At 54.8% G+C, this 21424-nt stretch overlaps 2 protein-coding genes across 2 annotated transcripts in view; both read left to right on the forward strand.

Annotated features, from left to right (window-relative positions):
- The window catches only part of LOC109372513 (rap guanine nucleotide exchange factor 3-like), a 16242-nt gene extending 14433 nt beyond the window's left edge, over window positions 1–1809 (forward strand). Inside the window, exons 6-9 of the mRNA XM_019625830.1 lie at window positions 675–759; window positions 1091–1151; window positions 1263–1339; window positions 1525–1809. Coding sequence (XP_019481375.1) covers window positions 675–759; window positions 1091–1151; window positions 1263–1339; window positions 1525–1809 — 508 coding nt within the window. The remainder of the gene's footprint in view (window positions 1–674; window positions 760–1090; window positions 1152–1262; window positions 1340–1524) is intronic.
- Window positions 1–17419, forward strand: part of LOC109372517 (rap guanine nucleotide exchange factor 3) — a 36389-nt gene extending 18970 nt beyond the window's left edge. The window contains exons 3-25 of the mRNA XM_019625838.1: window positions 1–35; window positions 675–759; window positions 1091–1151; window positions 1263–1339; window positions 1525–1671; window positions 2204–2316; window positions 2586–2674; window positions 2977–3055; window positions 3262–3412; window positions 3488–3570; window positions 4393–4432; window positions 7174–7255; window positions 7515–7661; window positions 10143–10240; window positions 10714–10839; window positions 10927–11108; window positions 11363–11453; window positions 11594–11644; window positions 12586–12673; window positions 13039–13103; window positions 13754–13808; window positions 13910–13981; window positions 14833–17419. Of these exons, the coding sequence (XP_019481383.1) occupies window positions 2222–2316; window positions 2586–2674; window positions 2977–3055; window positions 3262–3412; window positions 3488–3570; window positions 4393–4432; window positions 7174–7255; window positions 7515–7661; window positions 10143–10240; window positions 10714–10839; window positions 10927–11108; window positions 11363–11453; window positions 11594–11644; window positions 12586–12673; window positions 13039–13103; window positions 13754–13808; window positions 13910–13981; window positions 14833–14951 (1713 nt within the window). The 5' untranslated portion in view covers window positions 1–35; window positions 675–759; window positions 1091–1151; ... (1 more) ...; window positions 1525–1671; window positions 2204–2221 and the 3' untranslated portion in view covers window positions 14952–17419. The remainder of the gene's footprint in view (window positions 36–674; window positions 760–1090; window positions 1152–1262; window positions 1340–1524; window positions 1672–2203; window positions 2317–2585; window positions 2675–2976; window positions 3056–3261; window positions 3413–3487; window positions 3571–4392; window positions 4433–7173; window positions 7256–7514; window positions 7662–10142; window positions 10241–10713; window positions 10840–10926; window positions 11109–11362; window positions 11454–11593; window positions 11645–12585; window positions 12674–13038; window positions 13104–13753; window positions 13809–13909; window positions 13982–14832) is intronic.
- Window positions 17420–21424: the final 4005 nt, after the last annotated feature.

A 21424-nucleotide genomic window follows, 5' to 3' on the forward strand; every position in this document is an offset into this window, starting at 1 on the left:
CCTGATGCCCTGCTCACCGTGGCACTTCGAAAGCCGTGAGTCAGCACCCTGCACCCCCAGGTCCCACATGGCTCCCAGAATTCATAGTTTCTCAGTTTCCTCTCCAAGAGGATTCCTTACTTCTTGCTGAGGGAAAGGACCCTGACTGGACCAGAGGCCTGAGCTCTGGTCTGCATTCTGCCACGGAATTACTGTGTGAGCTGAGCTCTCCTTCCCACCACTGACCCTGCTTCTTCCTCTGTGACTGAGGGTGTGGGGCGCATGACCTCCTGAGACCCTGCCCACTCTGAGGGGCAGCAGTGGCTGAAAGAAGGCAGCCTTTGGAGTCTGCAGGCAGATCTGGGTTCAAATTCCGGCTCCACTGGCTACTAGCGGGGTGACCTTGGAACTCTCCGTGCCAGCTTCCTCTTCTGTCAAAGGAGGATAAGAACGCCCACGTCATGGGGTTGTCGTGGGGGTGGGGGGATGGGGGCTGAAATGATGCGTGCGAAGCGCTTGGTCCTGTGTCTGGCACATAGTGTGCTCTGGGGAAAGGCTGGTCCGTTCATGATAACAGTCCTCATGCGGCACCAGCTGACCCCAGCCAGGCTTATGCTCGATGGGTGAAGTAGCCCCCGTCCCTGGCCTTGGGCCCATAATTCATGCTTTGCTTCCTGGTCCTCCCATGCCTGCAGCCCAGGCCAGCGCACAGACGAGGAGCTGGACCTCATCTTTGAGGAGCTGCTGCACATCAAGGCTGTGGCCCACCTCTCCAACTCGGTCAGTCCACAGGGCCCTTCCCTGCCCTCTCCCCAGGAGCCTCTTCTCCCTGTGACTGTCCGGAGGGGGCCCCAGCTGCTAGGCTAGAAGACACTTCCCTCTCCTTCTGACTAGGGCTCGGAAATTTCCATCTAATTTCCCACCCCCAGCATCCTTGTCTGAAAATCCTTCTGCCCCTCTCAGCCCTTTTCCTCCCGCTGAATCCCAGGACATTTGACCTAGCCACATCTCTGCCCCTGAGCACTGGTGTCTTTGGACCCGACCTCCTCACCCTTAACCCGGCCCTCTGCCCCTGCACTTGACGACTGACATTCCTCTCTTGGCCCTGCAGGTGAAGCGAGAACTAGCGGCAGTTCTGCTGTTTGAACCACACAGCAAGGCGGGGACTGTGTGTAAGTCAGACATTTGATAGGAAGCCTGGCACCAGGGGCCTGGACATGGGTGGAGGGCACAGAGAAGAAGTGGTAGGTGCTGGGAACAGGTCTGATCTGTGCTTCTCTCAGTGTTCAGCCAGGGGGATAAGGGCACCTCGTGGTACATTATCTGGAAGGGATCTGTCAACGTGGTGACTCATGGCAAGGTGGGTTCTCCCTTCCTCCCCAGCCCCCTGGGTTGTAACTGTTCCCCGGTCCGTGTCCTCATGCCTTTGTGGACCCAAGGCTGCTGATCTCCCAGGTCTTCCCCCGACCTTGGTGCTCTCCCCTCCATGGTCCTGTTTCATGAGGGCTGGGGAATGGGTAAGCTGTGACTAAGGCCTGGCTATAGGGGCTGGTGACCACACTGCATGAGGGAGATGATTTTGGACAGCTGGCTCTGGTGAACGATGCTCCCCGGGCAGCCACCATCATCCTGCGAGAAGACAACTGTCATTTTCTCCGTGTGGACAAGCAGGATTTCAACCGTATCATTAAGGTGCCATTGCAGGGGGTGGATAGGGCAGGGGACATGGCAAGGAGACTTCTTTGGAGAAGTGATGTGGGGCAAGAGGAGGGACCAGAGAGAGCCTGTGAGGAGCAGGAAGAGAGAGGAGATGGAGAAGCTCAGAGATGATGGCTGGAGGTGGGAGCACAGCCCAGGGTGAGTGAGGAGATCCATACGTGCTAGGGAGGTTCAGTGAGTCCCGTGAACCACAGCTCGGTGTGGGAGACCAGGGGGTGGGGCTACAGAGGGGTGAGGGCCTAGGGTACAAGGGGGCAGTATAATGAAGACTGGGATCCATGCAGGGAGGCCGGGGAGGGACAGGTTGGAGGAGGGGCTCAGGCTTCGTGATGGGCAGGGGTGGGAGTAGAGGCAGATCCAAACTATGGGCATTGAATGGGGTGGGAGAAGGCCTGAGAGTCCTTGTAGGCTCAGGGTCTGGAATGGGGGAAATGGAGGGAGAGGCTCTAGAATGGGGAAAGGAGTCGTAGTGTGTGCTGAGCACCAGGTGTGGCTTGTTCTCCAGGATGTGGAAGCAAAGACCATGAGGCTGGAAGAACATGGCAAAGTGGTACTGGTGCTGGAGAGAACCTCTCAGGGCGCTGGCCCTTCTCGCCCCCCGACCCCAGGCAGGAACCGGTAACACACCCACCATGCTCCCCCTCTACCTTCTCTCCTTCCATGTCCCAGGCTTTACTGCCTTCCGCCGCATCATACCCCTGCCCGCTGACCTCCTAGAGGTGGAGAGGCATCCAGGGACTAAGATGTATCCCCTGAGCCAGCCTCCACTCCACCCTAAGGTGGGGCAGGACTGGCAAACGGGGAAGAGTGATATGATTATTGATGTCTGCACTGGCTGTGGGAGGGGGTAGTAGTGGCACAAGGGCATGGATGGCCATTTCTGCTAGGTATACGGTGATGTCTGGTACCCCAGAGAAGATCCTAGAACTGCTGTTGGAGGCCATGAGACCTGATTCCAGTGCTCATGACCCAACAGGTAGGGGCAGGAGACACCCTGCCTGCTCTCTGACTCATTGGGTGGTCAAGTGCAGCCTGGGAGCGGGCCAGACACCTGCATGTGACCTCACTGGGTGCTGGGTTGGTCTGTGGGGCCTGTCGGCAGGAAGTCCTCATTCCTGTGCTCTTGGCTTGGGTGGGGAGCACAGTCATGGGGGCTGGGCATTGCTGGTACCTTGCCTGTGGTGGGATTAGGGGATGGACGCCCCAGCTGTGCCTGCAGCTATGCTCAGTGGACTTGACCTCTGAAGCCCCGCCTGTCACCATCTCCCTACCCTACAGAGACATTCCTCAGCGACTTCCTCCTGACCCACAGTGTCTTCATGCCCAGCGCCCAGCTCTGTGCTGCCCTCCTGCACCAATATCCTTCCAGACTCAGGGTAACTAGGATGGTGTGGAGAGCAGGGAGAAAGAATTGCTCATAGCATGGCTGTGCCAAACCCTCCAAAATACCAGCCTCATGCCAGGCCCAGCTTGTCAGCGGGCCCTGGGTATCCTGCCCCTCCTCTGCCCGGGGTGTGGTGGGTAGCCCTGTTGCAAGTTGTGGTTCCCTTGACTGGTGCCCACCTTCCATGTGGAGCCCGCGGGAGGCAGCGAGCAGGAGCACAGCACCTATATCTGCAACAAGAGGCAGCAGATCCTGCGGCTGGTCAGCCAGTGGGTGGCCCTGTATGGCCCCATGCTCCACACTGACTCTGTGGCCACCAGCTTTCTCCAGGTACCTGGGAGGGGGGCAGGGCTGGACTGGGCTTGCTGGGTGGACAGCATCTCAGTGAACCTTGGCTCCTCCCAGAAACTCTCAGACCTGGTGAGCAGGGATGCCCGGCTCAGCAACCTGCTACGGGAGCAGTGGCCGGAGAGGCGGCGACACCACAGGTGATGCTTTGGCTTTAAGTTAATGTGTCATATGTGGGACTGGCAGTGCCTCAGGGACTGGACTCAGACACGTGGCTTTAAATCCAGGCTGCACCACTTACAGCTGTGCCGCCCTGAGCGTGTTACCCGCACCCACCTCAGGGCTTTGGGCTCTTGTCTGTAAAGTGGGAGAGCACCACCTCATTGCATGGATGGGATGAGTTACTGTGCCTTCAGAGCACAGACAGTGCCCTGTGCACGGTGCAGGTCATGCGAGTGTTGGCTATGGTTGCTCATTTGTCCAGTTCTGCTTGTTTCGATTGGCTGTTCTCACCAGTCCCCTTGCTGTTCCTCCTCACGTCATGGGCTCAGCCATTCTCACACATCACGCAGTCATTCGTGTGTCATTCTCCTCTCCCGAGTGCACCTGCTGTTCTCACTTCCTCCATTCTGTAGATATTTATTACCCAGCAACACTGGTGCCAGTTCCTGCTGGCCCTGCCTGGTAAATTTCCTAGAGTCTACCTTCCCCCTCCCAGACATTCCGTGGGGGCAGCTGAGGTCCAGGGAGAGCTCACCTGAACCAGCGCCTGCTCCATCTGACACCCAAGTCCATTTCCTCCTAGAACTCTTTTTTGTCCTCCCCTGCTGGGAAAATCACTGACTCCAGGGTCCCAGTTTCAGCCCCAGCATTGCCCCTCTCTAAGTGATATTCACCAAATCTGCGAAACTCTGAGCCTCTAGTGAGGGCAGGTGGGCACCTCCCTGCTCCTGACCCTGTAATGTCCTGCCCGCAGGGCTCTCTGGCCTCCAGTCTCACCTCCCTTCCCTTTTTCTTCACAGGTTGGAAAATGGCTGTGGGAATACATCTCCTCAGATGAAGGTGTCTGCTCTGAGTCTGCTCCCCTCACCCCTGTCGGCCCCAGCTTCTTCCCTCTGCTCCTCTGGGGGCTGCACAGCCCCTCCGTTAGCCCCATCTGAGGGGCTGTGCGTGGGAAGGTTTCCCACGTGCAGACACACTGTTCACATGGGCTGCATATGGTGCTGGGGCAAGGTCCTGTGGGGACACAGGGGTCTAAGGCCACCCCTCTACCCCCACCCCCAAGGGGCTTCTATTCTGTTTGGGAGGTAATTTATTCTCACATTTAGAGCCAGTTAGCAGTTCTCACCTGGAAGGTGAGACATGGTGCCTGAAGGCAGCCAGGGAGGCTCAGCCATTCCTGGCAGAGGAAGGCAGGCCCCTCCTGGGAGTCAGAGGTGGCCAGTGCCATTTCTGGCAGGGGCCTCGGGGGAACAAAGGGGAACAAGAAGAGGTGAGGAGTTGAGATTTGCTTGAGAATTGTCAGAGAAAGGACTGGAATGGTAGGTTGGGGCTGGTTGTGGGGAGTGCTGCATTGGAAATAAAGTGCAAATGCCTCACCGGGGCCTCCTGGGCGGGCTCCTGTAGCCAGCTGCCTCTGCCACCTCATCCTGTCTCCCTCCTCCCTGCCGGAGACATTCGCGGCCTTATTTTCTTCTGTAGATGAAGCTTGCTCCCTCCTCAGGGTCTGGAATTTTCTTTCTCTGACTCTTTGCCTACCTGGATCCTTCTTATTGTTCTGACCTCAGACAACATGTTGGGTTCCCAGAGAGGCCCCCTTCCATATCTATACAGAGCATCCCCCCAACACACACTGGCCACTGTCCTCCAAGGGGTCCACTGTGATTTTCTTCAATGCATTATCACCATATGGAGTTGTTTTATTTGTCTGGTTGCTTGTTGGCTGTTAGTATCTGTCACATCCCTCTAGGCTGCTGGCTTCACGCTTGAGAGGCCTTGACCTCTGTTTCCCAGGGCTCACCGTGCTGCCTGGCCTATGGCTGACGCTCAGGGACCAGCATGGAATGGCCCTCTCGTGCCGGCACTGTGCTAGGAGCCAACAACGTAGGAGTGTGTCCGCAGAGCCACCCCTGGCCTTGATGGGCTTACAGTCAAGCAAGGGACAGAGCTGCTGGACAATCTCATGCTGTCTAAGGGCTAAGACAGGGATCTCTGAAAGCAGGGAAGGGAAGGGCTGACTCAGGGTCAGGGTCAGGGAGCTCATCCTGGGAAGTGACTGCTGGAGCTGAGAGCTGAGGGTGTGAAGGTGGAGGGAGAGGAAGATGACAGGCAGGAATGAGAGGGAGGGGAGCTCACCCATTAAGAGCCCTGGAGGAGGGAGAGCCAGAGGGAGCAACAGGGGAGTCTGGGGAGGTGGGCAGGGGCCAGAGTATACAGGGTCCTGTGGGTCATGGTGAGGGGTTTGGTCTTTGTCCTCAGAGCAGTGGGAACCATTGGAGGTGTTTGAGCCGGGGATTGGCAAGATCGCATTTGTGTCTTGAATAGGTCAGCTAAGGAGCCTGTGCTTATCCCCCAGACGGTGGTGGCCTTGAAGCCGTGTTAGGAAGCTTCGTCTGGCTCTGGTCAGGCAGGTTAGAGGAGGAGCGAGGATGTAGGAGAATGGCTGGACCATTGCAGTAGATAAGTTGTGAGGATTTGTGGGCAGGTGAAACCGGAGGGTTCGCCTGGGCTGGCGAGGGGGATGCAAGGAGACCCTTTTCAAAGAACAGTCCCAGGACAAGGTGACAAGCTGTGGGGAAGTGGGGAAGGCAGGAGCCTTGAGCCTAAGAGCATGGCCAGGAGGAGTGTCTGGGAGGCAGGAGGAGGGGATCCCAAGCATGTGCTGAGCTTGGGTGATGGAGCACAGATGCAGAAGGACCCGGGAGGCACTGGAGACCAGGGCTTGGAAGGGGGTTGAGCGCTGGTGGTTGGTTTTATGAGTCCTCCACATGCAGGGCGTGCAAGAGGCTGTGAGGAACTCTGAGGAGAGCTGTGAGATTTGGAAATCTAGCGAAGAACCATGAACTGAGGTCTGAACCTGATCTGCCACCTTCAGAGCTGGGAGGAGGAGAGTCACACTGGAGTTGGAAAGGACAGTCAGGGTGGGCAGAGGGACTGTGTTAGGGAGGCCTTCGCCCCATCGCCGTGGTTGGGGCCCACAGAGGAAGGGTTGTGGGGTTTGACAGGGCAGTTGACCAAGTTGAGTGTTGGTGGGTAAGAGCACAGAGGGAGGGAGGAGAGGGTTAGGATTCCAGCTGGGCCGTTTAACAGCTGTGTTGCCTTGGACATGTTATTTAACCTCTCTGAGCCTCATTTTATCTCATCTACAAAATGGGAATCATAATAGTAATATTTTTGTCAAAGGGCTATTATAAATATTTAGATACTTAGAACAAGCATGCACCTATCCTGGCATATAGTCAATAGCAAACTAGCAAATGGTAGCGAGGGAGGAAAAGGAAGACAGAACCAGTGTCGGCAGCTGAAGTGTGTTCATATTAGAACAGCTCTGGGCCTATCTGGCAGAGGGGGTGACACACACATAGAGGGTCACATACCCGCTCTTAGCCCTGCGCTGTCTCTTCTGAAGCCTCAGTCACCGGTGCCTTACCTGGCTCAGGTCCATGTAGGAAGCAGAGCCTGCTGGTGGTGTGCATGCTGTGTGGGTCCCATGCTCCTTGTGACAAAGCATCCCCCCCCCGCCCCCGCCTTGCCCTGCGTGCTCTCCTCTGTGTCCTCTGGGCCTTACTTTCTCTTTCTCTCAGGCCCGGAACATGTCTGTTTGGCTCCCCGGCCAGGACGAGGCCCTCCCCAGCAGCAACTGTGCCATCCGAGTTGGGGACAAAGGTTGGTGGTCTGAATCCTCCCTCTGCGGCTGTCACCCTTGACTGTGCTGTGCCTGGCTGAGGAGGGCACCCTGTACTCCTTAGGGCCTCAGTTCTAGCCTCCCACCTCGGCTCAGAGCCTCCCGCTCGCTGTGTGCAGCCTGTCCACCCAGGCTTCTCCTTAGCGCCCTTGCCCATCCTTGGGACCCTTCCCATGGCTTGCCGCCCTCTCCTTCCTGGGGTGGGGAAACCAAGCAGCTCAGCCCCGTCTTCCTCGCCAGTCTCCTATGACATCTGCCGGCCAGACCACTCAGTGCTGACCCTGCAGCTACCTGTGACAGCCTCAGTGAGAGAGGTGATGGCAGCATTGGCCCAGGAGGATGGCTGGACCAAGGGGCAGGTGCTGGTGAAGGTCAACTCCGCAGGCGGTGAGTTGTGTCTCTGGGTAGGGTGGCCCCAAGGGAAGGGTCCCCCTTAGAGCCATTCCCAGGTCCCCCAAATGGAGATCATTATCATCTTTATCATCTTCATCAATGTTAATGATTGCTAGCATTTATGGGAGGTTGATAATGTCTCTTCAACGTGCTTTTACGTGGAGTGATTCACAGCATGAACTCTGGAGCCTGCTGCCTGTATCTGACCCCAGCCCTTTAGCCCCCTGTCTGTATGACCTTGGGCAGGAGACTTCATCTCCCCCTGCTCTGTTTTTTCATCTGTAAACATCTTATGTACTCTCATACATAAGAGTACCTGCTTCATAGAGGAATTGTGAGGACTAAATGGGCTCATCTATGGAAGTGTTTAGAATGATGTTTGGCACATAGCACTCCGTAGCTATTAGCTGCTGCTATTTTTTTTTTTTAAGATTTTTATTGGGGAATTGGGGGATGGGAACAGCGCTAGGGAATTGGGGGAAGGGGAACAGACAAGTTGCTGTTGTTTTTTTCTTCAGTCTAGTTGTGGAGGACGTTGCTTCACTGGCCCAAGTTGGCACCGTCATTGCACTCTTCCCGGGTGAGGCAGATCAGTCGCTGGCTTCTGGATGGCTGCTCACTGTGGCTGCTGGCTACATACGGTAGCCCATGGCAACCCACTGTAGCAGGGGCTGCAGCCTATGCCGTTGTAGGCGACTCATGGCAGCCCACCTCCAGGTTGAGCTGTTGTTCAGCATCTTAGCTGTAGAGGGCAGTGTCACTGGTCCTCATATGTGGGATCCGAACTGGGGCCCTCTGGTGTCCCAAGCCAGCTCTTAACCAATGCGCCACTCGGCCAGCCCTTAGCTGCTGCTCTTATCATCATGGATACACTCATTTGCTCCTAATAACAATCTTACGAGATAGGTAATTCTATCCTCTTTTCAGACAAGGAAACTGAAGCGCAATGGGATTAAGCAATTTTCCCAAGCTCACAGGGTGAGAGTGTAGCTAGCCTTTGAATCTAAGTAGTCTTTATTCATTTAGTCAGTCAGCAAACATATTTGAGGGTCAGCTATGGGCCAGCAAGGTGTTAGGGGCTAGAGCTGCCATGGCAGGGAAGATAGAGCAGCTTCATGGTTAAGAACATAGACTGTGGACTCCCAGTCCTGTGTTGGAATCCGAGATCCACTCTTACTAGCTGTGTAGTCCTGGGCAAGTTGTTTAACCTCTCTGTTCCTCCGTTTCCTTTTCTGTCACATGAGCACTGTAACTGAACCTATCACACAGGACCGCTGTGGCTATGAAATGAGATGCTGTGTATAAAGCACTTAGCAGGGCACCTGGTACCAAGTCAGTGCGCAGAATATGGCAGCAGGAGGATTATTAAGGCCTGCCTTTGGAGAACTTGGGACATTAAAAACCCCTGTTATCTGTGAAGGATGCAGCCCAGGTGTGACAGCTGGAGCCCACGGTAGACTGGAATTAGGGGCATCCGGAGAATAATAGCAAGGAGCGGAGAATTGCTTAATCTCATTGCGCTTCAGTTTCCTTGTCTGAAAAGAATTACCTATCTCATAAGATTGTCATTAGGAGCAAGTGAGTATGTAAGCATGATAACAGCAAAGCCTTCTTCCTTCAGGAAGTGGGGAGGATGAGGTCACCTGTGCCCGTGTGTGCTCTGGGAAGCACTGCCCTCTGGTGGCCACCTGAGAGTTGCGGCCGCCCAAAGCCAGTATCTATTGAGGCCCTACTATGTGCCAGGCGCTGTTTAGGGCACTGATCTCTAGGTTGTTTTGATTGACACACTTGTTAGTAACCAGTATTTTATTTCAAACTCCCTGCTATGTGTGTATTTGCATGTAAGTCATATACATAAATTCCTACCTGAATGTTATGTAATTATAAAGTTGTACACAAAATAGAGATGCAAAACAGATGAGAAAAAAATAAATACAAGTAGAAGAGCTAATGTTTTTTCCTAGACACAGGGATGGCCTTGTGTACCTTACTTTGGAGGCTAGTAGTCTAGGGACTGGGGACAAACACATGGGTAAAAACACAGCCCTAGTCCACAGGAACTGATGAAAATCAGCACCAAGACTTCTGTAAGGCATTTCCCAATTTTCATACAGCTTCTATATGTGTCATATACTTAAAGCCACTATGTATATAAATTATTTCATTTGACCATGCATAGTCAGGGCAAGCCTTATTGTCTCCATTTGACAAAGGAGGAAATTGAGGCTCAGGGGGGTTCCCACCTTGCCCAAGGTCTCCCTGTCACTAAACATTCCTTTTCATCCTCCTTGGGTGTGCTTCCCTGGGTGTAGATGTGTGGGCATGTGCCCCTGTGCATTTAGAGCACCTGCTTAGGACTCTAACCCTGACACTGGAAGAAGGGACCTCGCAGCCTCCCAGCCTCCACCCTGCCTCTGGCTGCTCCCTGGCCTCTCTCCCTGTCTTTATCCAGCACGGCCTCTGCTCTATTTGCAGATGCCATTGGCCTGCAGCCAGATGCCCGTGGTGTGGCCACATCCCTGGGGCTCAACGAGCGGCTCTTTGTTGTCAACCCACAGGAAGTGCATGAACTGGTAGGAACAGGCAGGGTACCAGGGCCCAGCAAGGATCTCTGTTTTGGGGCTGGTAAGGGTGGGTGCTGAGGGAAGGTTGTAGAGAGGAGAGGGGGCGCGGCCTGGCTCTGGCTGCTTCTGGGCCTTAAAGGGGAAGAAGGAGTGGGCCTCAGCTGATGGGGGTTCCAAAGGACGGGGAAGGGGGAGAGCTAGTTGGGGGTTCTTAAGAAGAAAGGAAGATCTGCCCTCATTAGGTGTTCCCCAGGGGACAGGAGTCCTACAAGGAAGAGTCCCAGCACTGTGGAGCTGTCAGGAAGATGCTTCCATGGGAAGCCCCATCCTTCAGAGGCCCCTCTACTCCCTGCAGCACCCCTGCCCACCCCCCAACACTCTTCTGATCATGGGCACAGAGTCTGCCCCAAATGCCTTCCTCCCACCTGGGACCTTTCCCCTGGATGCCTTGGGCACCTCCCTGAGTACTCTCTTACCTGCAGACTCCACACCCTGAGCAGCTGGGGCCCACTGTGGGCTCTGCTGAGGGGCTGGACTTGGTGAGTGCCAAGGACCTGGCAGGCCAGCTGACGGACCATGACTGGAACCTCTTCAACAGCATCCACCAGGTGCGGGGAGCAGAGCCGAGGGCAGGAGAGCAGGCGGCGGGGCACCCCGTCTGGCACACACTGATCTCGCGTTCTTCTGCCACCCAGGTAGAACTGATCCACTATGTGCTGGGCCCCCAGCACCTGCGGGACGTCACCACCGCCAACCTGGAGCGCTTCATGCGCCGCTTCAATGAGTTACAGTACTGGGTGGCCACGGAGCTGTGTCTCTGCCCCGTGCCCGGCCCGCGGGCCCAGCTGCTCAGGAAGTTCATTAAGCTGGCGGCTCAGTGAGTGCCTGTAGGGGCCTATGGGATGTGTGGCAGCGTTCTGAGGCCACTTTTTCTTAACCCCCTGTGCCTGGTTAGTGTTTTGCCGAATCTGCTAACCCCTTGCTTCCTCGGGTCCCCTGGAGCCTCTGCCTCCCCGTCCCATCCATGCAGCTCCACTGCCTGCAGGGGCCCCAAGCCTGGCTCTTGTCTGGATGTGGGTCTCTCTGGGTATGGCCGCTCCCCCTGAGGGTCTCTGGATCTTCTGCTCACAGCCTCAAGGAACAAAAGAACCTTAACTCCTTCTTTGCCGTCATGTTTGGCCTCAGCAACTCGGCCATCAGCCGCCTGGCCCACACCTGGGAGGTAGGTGTGACCTGGAGGAGGAAGCCAGGGCCTCCCCATCCCAGTCCTGAGGTCAGGCCTCGTGCCCATCCTGGGAGTCCTGTTGGGGACGGGGCTGCCATCCGAGAGCAGTGACAGCCCCATCTGCCTCTCTTTCTCAGCGGCTGCCCCACAAAGTCCGGAAGCTGTACTCGGCCCTTGAGAGGCTGCTGGTAAGTGCTGGGCCTCGGCTTCCCCCTCCAGAAACCCTGATTCTTGGCTTCTCAGCAGCCCCTCTGGAAGTGTCTTCGGTCACTTCCAGGGTTCCCAACCCTGAGCCAGGGCCTGGTTCCTTCTGGCCTGTGAGTTTGGGAAGCTGGTTGAGGATTGAGTCTTTAGTGTTATGGTGGGGGTGCAGGGTATTATATCCCTCAGTATCTGTAGGTATTGTGTGTGTGTGTGTGTGTGTGTGTGTGTGTGTGTGTGTGTGTGTGTGTGTGTGTAGGGGAGCATTTGCTGTGGCTGTGAGGTCCTGTGTGAAGACCAGGATAGATCACATGTGGTGTCTGGTCCTGGGGTCTAAGGTGCCAAGGGAGCATCAGGGGGACACTGGTCTCCAGCTGACCTGCCTAAAACTGGTCCCGGCCCCAGCACCCATACTGTGCCAGGGCCTGTCAGTGGCCTTTCAGGAGACTTGACAAGCCCGTGGGCCAGACAAGGTCAAAAGATGAGGAAAGAATTGAGGAGCTGAACCTCAGACCCCAGGAATTTGGGGGAAGGTGGGGGTTGACAGTGTTCAGGAGAGAACTGGCACAGAGATGCTTTTATCAGCATGTCCTGGGAGCTCTTAAGAAATAAAATTCATGTCATGTGGCTCAAGAGGGTCAAAGGAATTTATGAGAGAGAGAGAGAGAGAGAGAGAGAGAGAGAGAGAGAGAGAGAGAGAGAGAGAGCGCGCTAATCAGAAGCCAAGAAGCCACATGCACACATGACCTTTCCACCTGCTGCAGAGCAGAGCCTGCTTTGGTGAGCTCTGGGCTTGAGGAGGAGCTGAGCTCCCAGGCCATGGGCTTATGACCCTCCTGCTGGGCGGGGCGTTGGGCTGTGTCGTGGTATGTGGTGGGTTACGGTGTGGGGGCCCCTCCCTCTCTCACTGTGGCTTCTTCCCTTCCAGGACCCCTCGTGGAACCACCGAGTGTACCGACTGGCCCTCACCAAGCTCTCCCCTCCTGTCATCCCCTTCATGCCCCTTCTTCTCAAAGGTAATAGGACCAGTGCTTACCTTGCGGCCTCTATCCAGTCTATTCCAGTGCCTATCTGCATGTCCACCTAGGCCCTCTGAGTGATGCCAGTGTGCTGACGCCTTGGGGGCCACAAAGATGAATTAGGAGTCCACAGGCTAGAAGCAGTGAGGGCATACAAACAGATGTTGGTGGCTTTAGTTGGCCGAGGATATGAGGCCTAACAGATTCAAGGAAGTTGCTCCGGGTCAGAGGGGAGCCAGAGAAAGAGGGTGGTGTGGGGGTGGGGCAGGCCTGAGGCTCCCGTTATTGGCTCTTCACCTTTCCTGAGCTGCAGAAAAGGGAAGGAGTTGGGGGAGCTTTGAGCAAACCCCATCTCTTTGTAGACATGACCTTCATCCATGAAGGAAACCACACCCTGGTGGAGAATCTTATCAACTTTGAAAAGATGGTGAGTTCAAGGAGAATAGTTGTCTGCCACTGGAGTGGGTTGGGGTATATGACAATGGCCTTGGAAGGGGGCGAGGGGTGGAGATGGTCAAAAGTTATAAATAGACAGGTGAATACTTATTTTTTGTTTTTAATTATATTGGGGAACAGTCATGGTCGTTGTTTACACATTGCTTTCATACTACAATGGCATAGCTGACTCTTTTAGGGAGGGTGCAGCCCACAGTGGCCCATGTGGGGATTGAACTGGCAACCTTGGTGTTATTAGCACCGTGTTCTAACCAACTGAGCTAGCCAGTCACCTCTGTGAATGCTTTTTAAAATAGCCCCTGTCTTACTCCAATTCATACCGGAAGGCCTGGTCTCTACAGGGGGTTGCTGGGGTGACAGCCTTCACTATCTCTCCCTTCAGTGAGAGCCCCTTCCAGGCCTCTTCCTCTCTAAGCCCTTCCTGACCTCTGTTCTTTCCATTACTGGGTCCTTGCTGGGCCTCTGCATGTGCTGGGGCAAAGCAGACATGACCCCACCTCTTACAATCTCCTGGTCTCTAGAAGCACCCTGCTCACAGGAAGCTCGGGTTCCCAGCTGCCCCGGAGGCCAGGCCAGGCTCCTACCCTCAGGCCTGGTCTCATGCCCTTGCCTTGTCTGCAGAGAATGATGGCCAGAGCTGTGCGGATGCTGCACCACTGCCGGAGCCATAGCAATGGTGAGAGGACTGGTCCCCTGGGGTAGAAGCCCCGCAACAGTGGCCCCTTCGTGGCTGCAGCTTGGCCTTGTCTCCCTGACTCCCTGCTCTTGCCCCGCCAGTGCCTCTTTCACCGCTCAGAAGCCGAGTCTCCCATCTCCATGAGGACAGCCAGGCATCAAGAATTTCCACATGTAAGTGGGGGCAGGGTGGGTGCTGATGAGTTAGCCGTGGCTGGCGTGCACAGGCACTTGCATACATGATGCTAATAACTTGGGAACACCTCAGTGAGGTAGGTGGAATGTTACCCCAACTTAAAGATGCATACACAGACTGGAGCGCTGAAATGACTTGGAGAAGGCCACACTGGTTAGCAACAGAGCTGCGACCCCGGCAGTCTTATTCCAGATCTGCATTTTTTAAAATGGCCCTCAGCTGCAGGAAATGGGATTAATCATAATCCACAGTTCATACCACACTTTCATCATTGGCCCTATATTTTATTTTAGCATGTGTTTATTCTGATACTGCAATGAATGTCTCTGAACCCAATCCAAGTATGAGCACATTGACAATAATGTCCATCTTTCTACGTGCGGGTCTCCCCTCTCGTCCGCTTGCCTCACCACCCGTGGTAACCACTATCCTGAATTTTGAGTTTCACGTTTTCTTGTTTTTTAAAAATAGCTTTATCATATGTATACACACATATACACACATGTATATCTTTAAAGTGCCTCATATAATATATAAAAATATATATAATGACAAGAAAATATTTTTTAGTTTTAGTTGTTTTTGAGCTTAGTAAAAGGGGGTATTATGCTGTATGTCATCTTCGGGAACCGCTTTTCTCAGTCTGTGCTCTTCTGCCCCCAGATCAGGGGGAGGAGGGGCAACAGTCTTCTAGACTGACTGCCTGGAAGCCGCACAGCGGGTGTCAGAGGGCAAGAAGGCTGGTTTGCTCCTTGGAGGGGGAAGGGATGGGCTCTACAAAGTGATGTCTGTGCCCTCCCTGACTGCTCTGCCCTCCACCCCCCGCCAGGCTCGGAGCAGTCCCTGAGCACCCGGAGTCCAGCCAGCACCTGGGCTTATGTCCAGCAGCTGAAGGTCATCGACAACCAGCGGGAACTGTCCCGCCTCTCCCGGGAGCTGGAGCCGTGAGGAGGGGGCTGAAGCTGGAGCAGGCATTTCCCGCTGGGAAAGTCAGGGCACGCCTGGGCCAAGGGGCCCACGGGCTGGCCACAGCTGGGCAGGGCTCTCCGCGGAGTGGACTCGAGGCCCTGGAGTGGGCAGCGTGGAGGCGGCCATCCCCTGTGATGATTGGCCACTAAGGAGGACCTTGCAGTGGAGTGAGCTGAGGCCCAAGGCCAAGGAACGGGGGACAGAGAGGCTCTGGAGCGGGTGGGAGAGCGGAGCAGGCGCTGGGACTCTGTGTTCAATAGAGAGCTCTCCATACCAGGTTTTTTCCAGATTTTGTGTCTATGGCTTTGTTGTCCAGCCATCTCCTGGCCCCTGCGGTTTGTTTTCACAGCGAACTGAGAGAGTGCCTGCATGTGTGTGGCATGTGTGTGGCAGGGTAGGGCCGGCTGTAGAGCGGGCAGGAGAGGGGAGGGGGCGGTTCTGCTTTTCTTTCCATAGCATGTGAGCTAAACAAACGAGTGTGGTCAGGGATGTTTGTGTGGGAGTGGTGGTCCCCGAGAAGCCTTATTGTTACCGTACATTAACAGAGATGCCTGTGTTCTGAGGCCAGTCCTGTGGGGCTGTGGCAGAGACGCCTAGGAGCTGAGGAGAAGGTGCCGTGCCTTGGGGTGGACCCAGAGAGGCTGATGCAGCAGCCCTCCTGCTCGTGCATGGTCTCTGGGACCCGACCCAGGCAAGGCTCCGGGATGGCTGGTGGCTGTCCAATCTAACCTCTCTGGCCACAGTACCTGCTAGAGCCTGGAGCCCCTGCCAGTGGCTGACCAGCATAGCCCTCTGCTCTTCACGGTGCTCTGAGAGGACTATTACAGCCCAGCTGCAAGTAGCTCTGTCCACGTCCTCGTCTGGCCGGCTTCACTTCCTAACCCTCTGCTTGCAGCACGTTATGGCCTGTCTGGAGGTACTCACACTGAACAAAGGCCTCCAGGAGGTGGCCAGTGATAGAGAGGACGCTGAGGCAGAGGCTTCTGAGGAAAGTGTATTCCTTGCTGAGGCCTAACAGGCTTTCAGGAAGTCAGGATGTCTTGTCAGTGATAAGAATGGTCCTGATAGACTCTGTCAACGTTAAGTCCTCTCTTCAGCACATCTCCTGGGAACCAACTACTGCGAGGACCCTTCCCACTCGGAGCACACCTGAGGAAGCTCTAGGAAAGACCTCCCTCCTCTCTGCTCCCTGTGGCGCTGAGCATGGCAGGGGAAGGCCTATTGTCTGGCCCCAAAGGGAACCTCTCGGCCTTGATGATGACCTCGGAGTAGGTACTGAGCAGCAGGGCCCAGGGCATATGGAGAAAGTGGGCCCTGCACTTGCTCAGCAGGTACATCTGCCAGGGCTCAGGCTGGACACACCACTGCCTCCCTTCACCCCTACACTCCGTGCTCATGGACACACATGCAAACTGCTTCCAGAAAGCTTCAGAACTCAGCAGAAGCAGCACAACTGGGATTAAACCTCAGGTTTCTAAGTGAATCTGAGCAAGTCAATGAATAGTTCTCTGCCTCCATCTCTCCATCTGTAAGATGGGTGTGATGATCTCAGTCTAGTTCTTAGTGACAAACCAGTCAAACTGCAGCCCTGCCTCCATAGCTGAGGTGACAGCCATGGGCAGTCCTTGTCCTCAACCTGACAGAGTGGCACTATCACCTCTGGTGAAGTTGGGCAGAGCCCATTCCCCAGGGAAAGCCTGGGGTGGAGCAGGTGTCAGGGGTAACCCAGCCAGTTCCCTTGCCTATGGGTGGAGATGGAAGACCACTGGGCGCAGAAACTTCCAGAGCTGAGCAATCATGACAGGAGGCCTCAGCCTTGGTAAGTCTGGACTCCCAGGGACTTTCTCCTCTTATAAACCGATTGTCAGTTTCAACAAGACCAGCAAGACGGCTGTGGCCCTTCACGACCCTTTCAGACTCAAGGGCAAGACCAGCCCTGCAACGATGGAAGCCGAGTGCAGTAGGGGCTGATGTCCCCATCAGCATTTCTCCTTTGTTTTCCTCTGTGGTCACATCTATGTCCCAATGGAACTTTGGCAACGTTTGAACACCCTTCAGCGTTGCAACGTCCCAGCTGCTGCAGTCTTGTGGGCAGGACGCCTGATGAGCCTGCTGAGAGAGGCCTTGCCAGGAGAACAGTGCCCAGGGCAGCAGGAGGACACCCTGGGAGCCAGAGGCCCAGTTGACTGGGCCCAGTCTCCGCTGAGGAGGGAAAGGCTCCAGGCCACAATAACTTGCTTCTGTCTCCCTGACTGCCCAGGCATAGGGTGGGTGTGGTAGCATTTTCTTGTGTCCTAGCAGCCCAGGCTTGTGTGTACGGGGCTCCTAGTTTGTGTCTCAGCTTCAGGAGAGCTGTGATGAGAGGGGGGAATTCATGCGACTGGTGAAAGAAGGAAGTGTGAGATCAAGACTTTAAAAAAAACCTCTTCTACCTAAAAGGAGATAAAGCAGAGAGGGAATGTGTTTGTCCTATGGGGGAGAACAGAATGGAGGGGGTAGCTCCTCCTCTCACACACACAGACACACACTTGCGCACGCACACACACACATGCACATATGCACACACACTCGCACACGCGCACACATGTACTCCTTCTCCTCCCTTACCTCCTTATCTTCAACTTCTCTGGGCAGGCCTGGGGCAGGCTGGGGACTGGGCCAGGACTCTAACTGTGGAGTGCACACCAGGGACGGGCACGTTTCCAGCAGGCTGAGCAGGATCTGGTGAAGGAGTAGAGCAGGCCGGGGAGCCCCGATTCTGGCTGTCCAGCTTCTCTCCCTGGGAGCCAGCCCTCCCCTCTCTCCCCAATCCCATCTAAACAGGACAGACTAGAGATGGTGATCTAGCCCCCTCCGCCCCATCACATTCAGCTTGGAGTTAGAGCCGGGGGTAGGAGGGAGGATGTGGACCTGCTTTCACACTCCTGGTGGCTTTTGTGTTCCCAACAGCCCTGGGCCTCTGGCTGCCAAAGATCAATCTTCTTAATGTTGCTGTTATTCCCAGTACTTACCATGCTAATGGATTTGAATCGTTTTCATTCTTTCTAGCACACTTTCACTTCTATTATCTTATTTTTATCCTAATGATAGGGCAGGTATTTTTACCCCTGTTTACAGTCAAAGAAACTGAGGCACAGAAAGATTTGCCTAAGGTCACATCACTGGTTAATAACAGGGTAGACTGGCGAGGGGGCTGGAGGTGTTTTAGCCATACCCATGCCATGGGCCTTGCTCATCCATGACCTCTCCTTGTGCCCCTGGCACTCCAGATGCAACCTCTCCGAACCCCAACATTTTGTAGACTCAGGCATATAAGTTCCTTCCTCCCTTTCACCCTCCTTCTCTTCAGTTTGGAATACTTACTATGGGTTTGGCAGGGGCTCTGTGAACAAGACAAGCAGTTCTGGCCCCTCGTGGAGCAGACCACCCAGCCAGGCAGATGGACACAGAGCAAAGCCATCGAAAGGGACAAGATGCCACAGAGGGCAAGTCCAGAGAGTGGTAGGTGCCTTGGGCTGCAGCGTCTCACTGCTCACGGCTGCTTTTTAGGCCCATGGTTGCTCCCACATTGGAATGTAAGTTCATAGCCCTAGTCATCCTGTTTCTCAGAGCCCTGCACACCAGCCCGCAAGGCTCAGCCTCCCAGAGCTGTGGGTGCTCTCAGCTCCCCACTGGTATAAGCCACCAGAGTGTCCTGAGTATCAGGTATAGGGGCTGGTGGCCGGGGCGAAATCTCTGACCTGGCAGTTCCTCTTGATCCCTCCCTTCCTTCCATGGACATAGAGGCCAGAAAGTAAATGCGTTTCCAAAATGTGTCCTTATTCCCTTCCCAGACACAAAGTTCTGGGCTTCTCACGCATCTGGCAGGGCCATGGCTTGAACTAAGTAAGTGTCCACTCGGGTCTGTCCAGTTGCCCCAGCCAACCAGGCACCCTTCTCCAAGGTTCTGGACTCTTCAAGACCTGAGCCCCGCCCTCCTGTTGCCCAGCCTGATGGGGCACCTGAGGGCAAAGGGGCTTCTTTCTCAGGAGATGGGCGGCAGCTGTCCCTCCTGGTAATGATGACACTGATCACTCTGAGAAGCTGTGCTTTGAGGGGTTTAAGTCTGACTCAGCTGTGCTTCGAGAGCGTCTTCTCTCCCACACCTGGGGCCTTCCTGGGGCACGTGGCCTTGATGGGGCCAGAGGCGGCGGCTGCTGCTGGTGGTAGACACTGAGGCAGGAGAATGAGCTCAGTAACTCCCAGAAGAAGGAAGAAGGCTGGGCTCAGAGTTCAGGTCCACTGTTTTTTACAGGAAGGTTTGAGAGTCTGGTGGCTTGTGTGTGTTTAGACTGACCAGTATGGCCCCTGGGCCAGGGACCTGGGAGCTTAGGGCATTGCCTGACTCTCTGCCATGCTCTTGGCTTTTGGGAAGCGCTCAGGAACTCAGTTTTCTGGCTGGGGTGAGTTGTGGGTAGCCAGAGCTGTTTCCAGGTTGCTGAGTGGAGAAGAGTACAGGCTTTCCTGGCACTCTGGGACTCTAGCCAGCAGAGAGATGTAGAGAGGGTGACATTTTACTGGGGCTGTGGCAGCAGGACATTTTAAGCATATTGTGCCTTCCAGAAAAGTGCCCTGTAAACCAGAGCTTGAGATGGCACAGGCAGGTGTCAGAGTGGTCCTTCTATGGCGAGCAGTGTGTAGAAGTAAAGGAACCTTGGTCTCAATGGCCATGTGGCCTTGGGCAAGTCCCTTTCTCTCCCTGGGCCTCAATTTCCTTACTTATAAGCAAGGATTTGGACTAGAAGTGTTTGGGAATGTGTTCCTGTAATTAGCGCCTATGACTGAGGCAGCTCAAGGTGTCAAAAGGGGTGAGGGGGCACAGACCCCTCTCGGTCATGAGGCTGCACACCCCTCTGAGCACCTTCCCAGCAGTGGCCTCCAGCCAGACTCCCCTCGGGAGGGAAGGCCAGCTGCAAGTACAGTTTTATTAGGAGGGTTCTCAGAGAGTTCCCTGCCCCTAAATATTGCCTCCTGTAGCCTGCCTGAGGGAGTCCGGCTTTGGCTGTGGCAGACCCCTGTTGTGTAGATATTCATGTATAACTTGAGAGGATTCTAATAGTCAGGATTCTAATGGTCACTTTAAGGGGGAGAAAAGGAAAGGAAGAGCCCTAAGGCAATGGCGTGAGGGGAGTTATGACATGGGGTGAGGGGCAAGGTCCAGAGTATTCCTTAGGGCATATTGCAGGGGCCCTGGGGAGCACAGGGCACTCCAGACAGAGAGTTAGAGGGAGAGATAGGAGGCCAGCTCTACCCATTCAGTTTTGCTGGAGCTGGACCCTGCAGGGGCAATCTATGTGCTAGAGGGAGAGTTTGCAGGTTCAGGCTGGACTCTGATTGGCCCATGGAGGAGGCCAGGCTTCCCTGCCCCTCCTCTCTCTTGGTTCTTGGCTCTGCACCAGGCAGCTGTTGGTAATCTCATCAAATAGAACACATGGCTCAGAAGGCCAGAGACACGGATTTGTTCCCCACTGATGCTCTTGGCTTCCCGCAGAGCAAAGCCCAGTTCTTCAGGCTGCAGCTGCACCCCCAGAGAGTAGGTGGCCACCTTTGGCAACCAAACCAAGTGAGCTGGACCATGTAACTCATTAAACCCTCCATCGGGCGCAACTGATCTCACAGATTCATTGCACACAAAGATGCCGCTATGAAATGCATCTTTACAAAGTCACAAACACTACTGGTGATAGATTACGGTAGAGGGGGAAGATACGGAAGCTATGAGTCACAATACTTAAGTTAACTGTTAGATACTTGAAAATTTGTGTGCAATGAATCCGTGAGATCAGTTGCGCCCGACGGAGGGTTAAAGAGTCATCCCCGGGCCGGCCAAATGGCGCATTGGTTAAGAGCTGGCTTGGGACACCAGAGGGCCCTGGTTCGGATCCCACATATGAGGGCCAGTGACACTGCCCTCTATAGCTAAGATGCTGACCAACATCTCAGCCTGGAGCTGGGCTGCCGTGAGTGGCTGGCGATGGTGTAGGCTGCAGTCCCTGCTGCAGTGGGTTGCCATGGGCTACTGTGTGTGGCCAGCAGCCAGTGTGAGCAGCCAGCAGCCTCAGTGAGTGGCTGTTCAGAAGCCGGGGACTGATCTGCCTCACCCGGGAAGAGCACAATGATGGTGCCAACTTGGGCCAGTGAAGCAACGTCCTCCACAGCTAGACTGAAGAACAAAAGGACAGCAACTTGTCTGTTCCCCTTACCCCAATTCCCCAATAAAAATCATTAAAAAAAAGAGTCATCCCCAAGACTTGAAATACTCAAAGTGTACATTTTTAAAATGTACATTTATTTTTGGAATTAAAAAAAAATCACACTATGAAGAGGTTTGAGAAGCTGCCACTTTCTCATGCTTTGTGTCTCTGTTTTAAACGTTATATTTTTCAGGGAGTACTTCCCTAACCATCCTATTT

Source organism: Hipposideros armiger, unplaced genomic scaffold, assembly GCF_001890085.2.
Source record: "Hipposideros armiger isolate ML-2016 unplaced genomic scaffold, ASM189008v1 scaffold_640, whole genome shotgun sequence".
Classification (NCBI taxonomy): domain Eukaryota; kingdom Metazoa; phylum Chordata; class Mammalia; order Chiroptera; family Hipposideridae; genus Hipposideros; species Hipposideros armiger.